Source organism: Chiroxiphia lanceolata, chromosome 29 (assembly GCF_009829145.1).
Source record: "Chiroxiphia lanceolata isolate bChiLan1 chromosome 29, bChiLan1.pri, whole genome shotgun sequence".
NCBI lineage: Eukaryota > Metazoa > Chordata > Aves > Passeriformes > Pipridae > Chiroxiphia > Chiroxiphia lanceolata.
The window spans coordinates 1627377-1637828 of record NC_045665.1 but is presented as its reverse complement, the minus strand read 5'-3'; the positions used below and the strand labels follow the sequence as shown (position 1 = coordinate 1637828).

The 10452-nt window shown below is 57.1% G+C and overlaps 2 protein-coding genes across 3 annotated transcripts in view; one reads left to right on the top strand and one right to left on the bottom strand.

Moving 5' to 3' along the window:
• Positions 1-838: 838 nt before the first annotated feature.
• On the top strand, positions 839-5781 carry MSTO1 (misato mitochondrial distribution and morphology regulator 1). The gene is made up of 14 exons (XM_032712871.1): positions 839-913; positions 1004-1127; positions 1790-1844; positions 1951-2005; positions 2165-2213; positions 2453-2567; positions 2684-2801; positions 2889-3023; positions 3141-3293; positions 4109-4240; positions 4352-4539; positions 4748-4849; positions 4938-5068; positions 5234-5781. The coding sequence occupies exons 1-14, from the start codon at positions 839-841 to the stop codon at positions 5470-5472; spliced, it is 1671 nt and encodes a 556-aa protein (XP_032568762.1). The 3' UTR covers positions 5473-5781.
• The window catches only part of GON4L (gon-4 like), a 28093-nt gene continuing 23402 nt past the window's right edge, over positions 5762-10452 (bottom strand). Inside the window, exons 18-24 of one of the 2 annotated variants that reach the window (XM_032713204.1) lie at positions 10245-10418; positions 9939-10058; positions 9667-9780; positions 9089-9296; positions 7386-8097; positions 6870-6972; positions 5762-6344 (exon numbers count right to left, since the gene is read on the bottom strand). In XM_032713204.1, the coding sequence (XP_032569095.1) occupies positions 6195-6344; positions 6870-6972; positions 7386-8097; positions 9089-9296; positions 9667-9780; positions 9939-10058; positions 10245-10418 (1581 nt within the window). In that variant the 3' untranslated portion in view covers positions 5762-6194. The remainder of the gene's footprint in view (positions 6345-6869; positions 6973-7385; positions 8098-9088; positions 9297-9666; positions 9781-9938; positions 10059-10244; positions 10419-10452) is intronic. The other variant, XM_032713205.1, reaches the window with a different exon arrangement.

The window sequence follows — 10452 nt, the reverse complement described above, 5'->3', positions numbered from 1 at the left end:
CGGGTTGTTATTTCAGCTCGTTCCCGGCCCGGGAGCACGCGGGGAATGTCACGGGGAATTCTGAACCACTGGTGGTTGTTCGCAGCCAGGGGGCACATCCCGGGGAGTGTCACGGGGAATTCTGAACCACCGGTGGTTGTTCGCAGTCGTGCGGTTGTTTCCCTTCCCGGTGTCCCCTCCCGGAGATGTCACGGGGAATTCTGAATCACCGATGGTCGTTCGCAGCCAGGGGGCACATCGGGCAGTTGTTTCCCTTCCCGGTGTCCCCTCCCAGGGAATTCTGAATAACCGATGGTTGTTCGCAGTCATGCGGTTGTTTCTCTTCCCGGTTTCTGCTCGCAGGGATGTCACCCGGAATTCCCAATCACCGATGGTTGTTCGCAGCCAGGGGGGCACATCGGGCGGTTGTTTCCCCTCCCGGTGTCCGCTCCCAGGGATGTCACCGGGAATTCCGAATCACCGCCGGTTGTCGGCAGTCGGGCGGTTGTTTCCCTTCCCAGTGTCCGCTCCCAGGGATGTCCCGGAATCACCGCCGGTTGTTCGCAGTCACGCAGTTGTTTCCCCTCCCGGTGTCCGCTCCCAGGGATATCACCGGGAATTCCGAATCACCGCCGGTTGTTGGCGGTCGGGCAGCAGTTCCCGCTGACAGTCGGGCGGTTGTTTCCCCTCCCGGTATCCGCTCCCAGGGATGTCACCCGGAATTCCGAATCACCGCCGGTTGTTGGCGGTCGGGCAGCAGTTCCCGCTGACAGTCGGGCGCTGTTTTCCCCCGCCGGTGTCCCCTCCCCGTCCGGGGCGGTGCCGGTGACGCTCCCGGTCCGCGCCGTCGCTCGGTGCGATGCCGGGGGAGGCGGTGACGCTGCAGCTCGGGCACTACTCGGGCTGTGTGGGCGCGCACTGGTGGGGGCTGCAGGTACCGGGGGGGGCCGCGGGTGCCGGGGGGGGCTCACCGGGGGCTCTCTCCGACCCGTTCCCCCGCTTTTTCCCGGTTTTCCCCCCGTAGGCCGCCGCGCTGCGCGGCCCCGCCGAGCCCGCCGAGCTCCGCGCGGCCGCGCTGCTCCGCCCCGGGCGGGGGCCCGGCGGCACCGAGACCCCCTCGCCGCGGCTCGTGGCGCTGGAGCTGAAAGGTACCGGGGGTGGGCGGGGGTCTGGCAACCCCTCCGTGCCCGGGCATCGCCGTGCCGGGGGCGGCATCACAGTGCCCGGGGTGGCATCACCGTGCCCGGGCATCACCGTGCCCGGGGTGGCATCACTGTGCCCGGGGCAGTATCACCGTGCCCGGGGCGATATCACCGTGCCCGGGGCAGTATCACCGTGCCCGGGGCGATATCACCGTGCCCGGGGTGGCATCACCGTGCCCGGGGCAGTATCACCGTGCCCGGAGCAGCATCACAGTGCCCGGGCATCACCGTGCCTGGGGCGGCATCGCCGTGCCCGGGGCGGTGTCACAGTGCCCGGGGCAGCATCACTGTGCCCGGGGCGGTATCACCGTGCCCGGGGCGGTATTACCTTGCCCGGGGCAGTGTCACTGTGCCCGGGGCGGTGTCACCATGCCCGGGGCGGCATCACTGTGCCCGGGGCAGTGTCACTGTGCCCGGGGCAGTGTCACTGTGCCCGGGGCGGTGTCACCATGCCCGGGGCGGCATCACTGTGCCCGGGGCAGTGTCACTGTGCCCGGGGCAGTATCACCGTGCCCGAGGCGGTGTCACCGTGCCCGGGGCAGTGTCACCATGCCCGGGGCAGTGTCACCGTGCCCGGCCATCACCGTGCCCGCGCTCTCCTCTTGCAGGCGGCGTGGGCGCGCTGAGACCCGAGGGGGTGAGCGCGGAGGCTCCGGTGCCCTGGTGAGTACGGGGCGGGCCGGGCCGGGCCGGGGGTGATGCGGGTCGGGCCGGGGGTGATGCAGGGGTGATGCGGAGCCGCCGGAGCTGCCGCCGCTTTGTGTCGCAGGGACGGGGCCGTGGCCGATTACCGGGACGCGCCGCGGGACAGCGGGAACCGCGCGGTGAGAGCGGGTCCCGCATCGCTCCCTGCCCCGAGGAGGGGCGATGGGAATTGCCCTGTAACGCCCCGTGGCGGGTTTTTGTCCCGCATCGCTCCCTGCCCCGGGGAGGGGCGATGGGAATTGCCCTGTAACGCCCCGTGCCGGGTTTTTGTCCCGCAGGGAGACGCTGCCTGTGACGGGAAGGGGGGTCCCGGCGCTGCGGTGCCAGGTGGGTGCCCAGGGGGAGGGTTTGGGTTTAGGTTTGGGTCAGAGGGTCCCAGAAGGTCCCCTGTGCCAGGGGGCTGCTGTGGGACGCCGTGACAGCGACGAGGAGAAGGGAAGCAGTGGGATAAGATGGCTTTGCTTGCACATGGGTGGGTGAGGGCACAGCAAAAAAACCTCCACAAAACCTGATTTCTCTCTTGAGGGGAGGCTCAGAGCTGAAAGGACCTTTGCTCTTCCCAGCAGGAGCAGCTCCCCCAGGGTCCCAGGACCCCCCCTCGGTGAGGCTCTGGTCCGATTACCTCAACGTGCCCCTGCACCCCCGGAGCGTCCACGTGATCCGGCAGTTCCTGCACGATGGGTACGGCCCAGCTCTGCCTCGGGAACCTCTTGTCCAGAACAGCAGCAAAGTTGTGCCTTCAAGGAGGAATTCAGAGGGCTTGGAATAAGCTCTTTCCCACCCGTTTCTTCCCACAGGGATTGTGGTTGTCTGGAAGCCTTTGCACAAGGGGAGAGTCTCCTGCAGGATCCCGCCTGCGTGGAGGAGCTGGAGGATCGGCTGCACTTCTTTGTGGAGGAGTGTGATTACCTGCAGGTTCACAGCCCAGGCCAAGCTCCCTCTGCTTTTGAGAAGCCTCCTGCTCAAGATTAGTATCTGAGGTGCTGCCCTCGTTCCACACAGGGGTTCCAGGTCCTCTGTGACCTCCACAACGGGTTCTCGGGGGTTGGTGCCAAGGTGACAGAGCTGCTCCACGATGAGTACTCGGGGAAGGGAATCCTCTCCTGGGGCCTCACTCCGGCCACGAGTGACGTGGGGGTAAGTAAACCCCAAACCCCGGGGAGAACCAAACCTGGGTGGTGCTGCCACGCCCAGCCTGGGGCTCGTCTGCACCTTTAACATTCCAAAGGTTGGGTTGTTTTTCCCCCCTCCCAGGATCCCCAGAGCAGTTTTTACAGGCTGCTGAACACGGCCCTTGGCATCGTCCACCTCTCCCAGCACAGCTCCCTCTTCTGCCCTCTGTCCCTCAGCGGGAGTTTGGGAATCAGGCCACGGCCTCCTGTGACATTTCCATACATAAAATACGATGTAAGTCCTGCTCATGCAGCTTCACCCCCTTGAAGTGTTTCCTGCAGCCCTCTGCTTTTAGTGGTGCTTTTCCACGGTGCTGTTGTGCTCAGCAGAGACTCTTTCCTGCCTTTTCACTGGGACTTGGCTTCCAACTTGTCATTTCCACAGCTTTCTTCCTACTTTTGAAAACATTACCACGCTTCCTTGGCTGCTGGGCTTTGTCAGTGTGTTGGCACTGAAAAAAAGGCTTTACTGCACCATTCTCCATGCCTGGAGTAACTCCAGGAGTTACTGGAGCCCCAGGAAGCTGCTGACAAGAAAACTGGCACCAGAGTATTTGTTAGGAAAGAGCTGACCTGGAATTACTGCTAAAACACTGGCTGCTTATCCCAAACCTGGAATAATTCTTACACACGGGCTGCTTATCCCAAACCTGGAATTACCATTAAACACTACTTATCCAAACCCTAAAATCACTGTTACCCATTGGCTGCCTATCCCAAACCTGGACTGTTACACTGACTCCTTATCCCAAACCTGGAATAACTGTTACACTGACTTCTTATCCCAAACCTGGAATAACTGTTACACACTGACTCCTTATCCCAAACCTGGAATAACTGTTACACTGACTCCTTATCCCAAACCTGGAATAACTGTTACAGACTGACTCCTTATCCCAAACCTGGAATAACTGTTACACACTATCCCGACCTGGAAATAACCATTAACCACCTTTTTCAAGGGCACAATTAAGTTAAATACACAAAACTGGGTTAAGGAACTGGTGACTGGGACTTGTCCTGTGACTGTCCCCCTTTTTCTCCTCCCAGGCATCTCTGAACTACCACAGCAGTGCAATTCTGGCAGCAGCACTCGACACCCTCACGGTTCCCTACCGGCTCTGGTCGTCCCAGGGCTCCATGGTGCACTTTGCTGACTCCCTCACCTTCTCTGGGAGGAAGGTGAGGACACCAAAACCAGCCACCCCTGACCCCTCCAGCTCTGCTGCGGGCAGGGGATGCTGTTCTGCACTTCCAGGAGTGTGTTCCAGGCTGTTTTCCCCCCCGATCCAGGTTGTGGCTGCGTGGGCGTCTCTCCCCTTCCCTGCCTTTGCCGGCTCCTCGCTCCCAGAGATTTTAAGTGCCCACCAGCAGGACGTGCCCTGGAAGCTCCTCCTGTCCTCCTGGAGGGAGCAAAAGGTCAGCTGCTGTTTTGCTCAGTCTGTTGTGCTCCGAGGAGTTTGCAAAGAAAGGCCCAGCAGGTAAATCAGCCTCTGAACTGCACCTCTGCCCTCGGAACTGCAGTGATTCCTCCCAGGAGTCATCCCAAACCCCTCCCTTCAGAGAGGAGCTGGATGGAGGAGCAGTCTAGTGACTGAGCCAGTTTAATTTTAGAGCAAAAACAGCTAAAAAGCAGCTGAGTCAGTGGTGTTTTCAGCCTGGAAAGCCCTGATTTGGTTTCCTTTGCAGCAGCTCCCTGGGACAGCAGCCCCGGACGCCCCTGCAGGGCTGTGAGAGCCCCGAGGAGATGCTCCAGCACTACCTCCACACCCACTTCCCAGGCTCCTTCAGGTGGGTACAGGCGTGGGGGGGTTGGTTTAGACCAGGGAACAGTTTTGAGGGCGTTTTGGGGTAACTTTATTCCCCTGTTCCCCCCCAGCACAGCCCACGTACTCCAGCAGCCCTGCGACACCCGACCTCCCTTCCCCCAGTTCTTCTCTCCTCTCCTGACCAGACAAGGCTTCCTCCAGGACAAAGCTCTGGGTCACTCCTCGGCAGGGCCCAACAGAGGTAAAAAAACCCACGAAAACAACACCAACCCCACCCCACCCTGGAGGGTTTGCAGGGCTCGAGTTACGAGTGTCGAGCGGCTCTTTACGCCAAGGTGAAGGGGAACGGGGCCAGGCCCCGGATTTTGGGGGCTCTTTAACCCCAGCTGTTGGTCTGACCCCCCAGCAGTGCAGAGCATCCCCGTGCTGGCAGCCCTGCAGGCCTCCCCTGTCCTGCACCAGCTGCTCTCGGGCCTCTGGCGGGACCTGCGGGCGCGGAACGTGCGGCGCTGGAGCAGCTTCTTCACGGCCGGGCTGGAACAGGACGACTTCCAGCAGGCCCTGGAGGAGCTGAAGACTCTGTCCCAGTGCTATGAAACGGGGTTTGGGGGGGATGGCTCCGAGGATGAGGCAGATTCAGACTAACCCACCTTTATTCCCGGGAATAGAGGCAGTGGGAGCCTCTTTAAGGTCACTTTGGGAATAAAGGGAACGGCTTTGGGGACGGTCCAGCTACTGCTTCCTTCTCATTTCACCAAAATCCCCTAACAAAGGCTGGCTTAAATTCTCCAGCTACTCACAGCTGGGTTGTAGAGGAGGAAAGCTGCTTTGGGGGGGGCTGTTTTTGTATGTTTGGGGTTGTTTGTTTGTGTTTTTTTTATAACTGTGCAAAGCGGATTTGCTCTGCCCCGTTCAAATAAACCCACACAATAAATAAGAGAGCTCAGACTGTAACTTTCTCACATACAATCAACACAAGGGGAGAACTTAGAAAAAGTCCTGTGTTCTTTCCACGAGAAAACTGACATCTTAGGGTACAATATTTACACGTTCTGGTCCAAAGCTGCTGGGCCCAACCTTCCCCCCCAGGCCAGGCGAGTGGCCCCGAGCCCCAGCTCTGCTGCTTCTCTGCTGAAGCTCCCCAGGGAGGTTCTGGAGAACATCCTCACCCCGACACCTCGCTTGGTGCCTCCCGTTTGGTACAGGCTGGCTGTGCAGCTCATCAGAAGTGGAGCAGGAAAGTGAACAAAAACCCGGGAAGGTGCTGTCATAATACCTGTGCAAACATTTTCCCACAGCACCTGTCTAGCAGCAAACTGGCAAAAAACAAACAAACTTCTTCTGGGGCAGGTCAGTAGTTTATCACCTCAGTCATCAGGTTCTTCCTCGGAGAGCAGGAGATCTTTATCTGACAGCTGGTCCGTGTTGCTGGTACTTGTTGCATCCTCCTCATCCTCGGAGCTCCCGTCGCAGGACGTGTGGAAGAGCCTCATCAGCTCCCTGAACCTGTGGGACACCTGAGGAATGAGGGGAATCCAACGTGAGCAGTGGCCAGAAAGGTGTGAGGGAACTGAAATCCCATATTGCAAAGCTCAGGGTGTTTTGTAATGTTTTAAAAAATATATATATAAATATCACAGAGACATTTCATACAAGGTTCGGTATGAAAGATAAATGCAAGAGCAGCAGGTTGTTGTTCTCTCTGGAAGAACATTCTGCTGATTTGCAGGTAAAATCTGGCAGTTTGGGAAGATTCAGAGACAAAACCAGGCAGATTCTTTATGTAGGAAGAGGAGGAGGAGGCTGAAGACCTGAGCAGCAGCCACTGAAACAACCCTGGTCCCAAATGTGAGGCTCAAATACCTCAGGATTTCTGGCTCCAGGGTTTGTTTTGAGGTTTTTTTTTTTTTTTAATTTGCAGCTGGGATGATTTTTCATCAAATTTAAGTTTGGGAGACTTTGTATATGAACAGCACCCTCCCCCCACCTTTCCTTCCTTTCCAGCCCCATCCCCTGGGAGCTCCCCCACACCAAGCCCTCACCTCACTCGCCGTCTTGTTGCCCAGTTTCTGGGAGATGGCATGGAAGGTGTCCAGGTGGGCCCCTTTCTCCTGGCAGGTGGTGAGGATGACCCTGTCAGCCTCCCTGCAAAACAAGCAGCTGTAAAACAGCCCAAAAAACCAGCCATGGAATTCCAGCTCTCCCTTCCCCACACGAAGCCTGTTCCCAGTTTAGGAGAACAATTCCCTGGGCGAGGGATTCCTTCACCCCTCCTGCCACCTCCCCTCACAGGACCCATCTCTGAGCAGAGCTGCCTTTAGGATTTTTGTGTTTTCAGCTGTTTTAAGTTGTTTTTTGAAGGAGAAAAAAGATCCTTTCCCAGGCTGAAGTGCTCCAGTAACAGGGGAGGACCGAGCTCTGATGGACTGGTCAGAGGAAACGAGGCAGGAACACAAGAGGGGGCAGGACACAGCAGAAAATGGGAACACAACAGGAAAAGAAAGGATGCTCTGCAGTGTGAGAGCTGAAGGCAGGAAGGGCAGGGCAGGCAGAAGTACCTGGTCCAGAGCACGACCTTCTCCCCGGTGGAGCTGACCTTGCTGTTCTTGGCACACACGGTGGCCTCGGTGACCTTCTGCTGCTGCTCCTCCAGGGCTGGGACCACCCTGGGCTCCGGCTGCTCGGGATGCTGATGCCCCTGGAGGCAGCTGTTTGCCCTCCCCTCCGTTCTGCCCTCGGGGGGAACGTCCCCAGGGCAGGCTGTGCCAGCTGCCCCCACGCCGCGCCGACCGGCTTTGCCACCCGCCGGCATCCAGCCCTGCCCGGCTTCAGCTCTGCCCTCCAGAGGCAAAGGTGGCCCCTCAAGTCCTTCCCCAGCTGGTTGTGAGGCAGGGCCAGGCCCCCTGAGGCTCTCTGGCCCCTGGCTCTGCCCTGGGCTCTGGCAGCAGCAGGACTGAGGTCCTGGTGGCCCCGTGGCTGCAGCAGAGGGAGGAGGCAGCAGCAGATCCCTGCCTGGCCCCAGGGAACCATCCCCATCCCCTCCAGGCTGCTGGGTCAGTCCCTCACTCCCCACAGTGTCTTTGGTTTCTTGAGGTAGTTTCAGAGCAGCTTTTGGCAGCTGGGTCCATCTGGGGCCGGTGGCAGCAGAGTCTCTGTCCTGGGCACCTTCCACCCCAGCACTGGCACCTTCTGCCACCTGAGCACCAGGAGGGGCAGGTCTGTCCCCAGCTCCGTGTCTGCTGGAGGCAACTCTTCCTTCCAGGGGAGATCCTGAGGAGAAACCCAAACGAGGGGAGATAAAAATGTCAGCAAGAAAAAAAAAAACTCCTGCAGGCTTTGATTCCTTGGCTTTTAAAGAGGTTTTCATTTTAGAGCCTAAGGCTGCAAATGAGAACAGTTTGGGAGCAGCTCTGTTATTTGTTATTCTACCTGTGCCTCAAAGACCATCCACAGTCAATGTTCTTCACCACTGTGAGTTACCACAACTGTGGGAAGTGATGGAGACACAAAAACCTCGAGTGCCCTGCCCAGAGCAAAATCCTGAAGGGAAAGAGCAGCTCTTGGCACCCCGGTTACAAACCCAGCCACGAGGCTGCACCACGTTTAAACCAACATTTCAACCTGCATTTCACTTTGTGCTGCCCCCAACAGCAGCACAAACTCAGATCTGGCACCTGGGGGAGGAAAAGATCCCCCTCGAGTTGCTTATCTTTATAAATTTATCAAGTAATTGTGGATAAATATATATTTAATATATAGATTTAATATATAGATTTATATAAAGTTATTATTTTAATAATATTTACATATTTAATATATATTTATATATTTCTATATATAAAAAAAATCTATTTAAATATATATAAATATATTTTCTTCAGTACCAGACTGAGGGAAAAACAAGCACCACAATTTAAAGGGCAGATTTAGAGAGGGTGGGTTTGAATTGCTGTGCTCAGATGGAAACTGGGAAAGAACCAGTGCCATGGACTGGCAGTACTGGGGGCTGGACTGGTACCCTGGCAAGAGGCGCTGAACTGGACCAACTCTTATGAAAAGGGGAAATATTCCCCAGGCAGGGAAGGTTTTGTTGGAGGGAATGCTCAGCAGTACACAAGAGTAAAAAAACCACAAGAGTAAAAAAAAAATGAAATAAGATGATCAGAAATTCTCATTGTTCCCAATAAATGTGCACTGGAGAGCCCTAAACCTGTGTGAGGGGAGGGTCCCACACCTGGCTGGGCACAAGACTGGCACCCACCTGCAGACACAGAGTCCACCTTCCTGGGAGCAGGTCTGGTTCTGCCCTGGACATCCTCCCCCTCATCCCTGTTCTCCAGGATTTCTTCTGCAGGTTCCCTGGACATCCCAGAATCCTTCCCTTCCGCCTGAGGACTCGACTCCTGCTGGGCCAGGCTCGCACTCAGCTCTTGAGAATCCTTACTTTTATAAAACTTGCTGTCACACACCTGCAGACCAACCCAGAGGCACAGTCACACCCGTGGCCTGTCCATCCCAACCTCTGCTTCCCAAGATTCCTGGCCCTGCCCAGGGCTTCACTTTGGCACTGTGTTTGTTATTGTTATTGTTATTAGCAGGCACAGGTCTTCACGCAGTGGCCACACCACCATCTTCCACTCAAAAAGCTTGTTCTTAACCCAAAAGAACATCAAAAATGACATCATTTGGCACAGCAAGGAGGGGCAGCAGGGAAGTGAGGAGGAGAGAGGTGGGAGAAGGTTGGGCAGAGGTCCAGGGAGGGAGACACTGCTGGGCACCTCGGGATTGACTTCCTTCCTCGTGCCATTATTTGGGATCATCCCTGACCTGCCCACTGACCTTGCTGCTGCAGTGGCTGCAGCTCCTCCTCTTGCTTTTCTTGAGCTTGGGGTCACTGCTCCCCTCGTGGCAGGAACAGGGACACTCCTTCATCCCCTCCACCCACTCGACCTCCTGGAACAGACACATGGGCACTGAAGGGATGCTGCTGCTGGCAAGCAAAGCACACCAGGAGCACTCCAGCCCCCTTGGGAGGTTCTTGTCATGTCCCCCAATCTCTCCCCGTGGCCATTCCCCAGCTCAGAGCCTGCAGTGAGGTCCCCCAGCCCCACCTTGTCGTTGTGTTGTCCCCCCATCTCCTTCCTCTTCTTGCTCCTCGTGGCCCCGTGGATCTTGGGTGGCTCATCCTCCTCCTCCACATCTGGCAAGGAAACCTCTTCAAACCCATCAAACTGCAACAAAACAAACACACATCACTGCTCCCAGCTTTGTTTTCCCCAGAGACACAAATCCTGTCCAAAGATCTGAAGAGTTCCCTTCAAACTCTCCTCTCCCACCCCACCACTTCCCCCTCCCTGGAGCTGCAGTCCCTGCTTGAGTTCTCCCAGTTCAAACCTGTCTCCCACCTCTGCTTTTACCCTTTCTGGCCTTAGAAAAGATTGTTGCACCTCATATTCCTTCTCCTCTGTCCAGTTGATCTCCTCGAAGTCTCCCATCCTGCTGGCCGAGGGCCGGAGGTGGTCGAAGAAGACAGAGAACTCGTCCTGCAGGTGGTCGTGGCCCTTCAGCAGCTGCCACATTTGGGTCTTCAGCTGGAGGAGAGAAACCCAGAGGAAATGAGTCTCG

Bases quoted from the DNA above. Each gene is read 5' to 3' on its own strand.
- MSTO1 (XM_032712871.1), top strand. From the start codon at position 839: ATGCCGGGGGAGGCGGTGACGCTGCAGCTCGGGCACTACTCGGGCTGT. The intron at 3,024-3,140 runs GTAAGTAAACCC...CCCCCCTCCCAG, and splicing joins CGGCCACGAGTGACGTGGGG to GATCCCCAGAGCAGTTTTTA. The intron at 3,294-4,108 runs GTAAGTCCTGCT...TTCTCCTCCCAG, and splicing joins TTCCATACATAAAATACGAT to GCATCTCTGAACTACCACAG.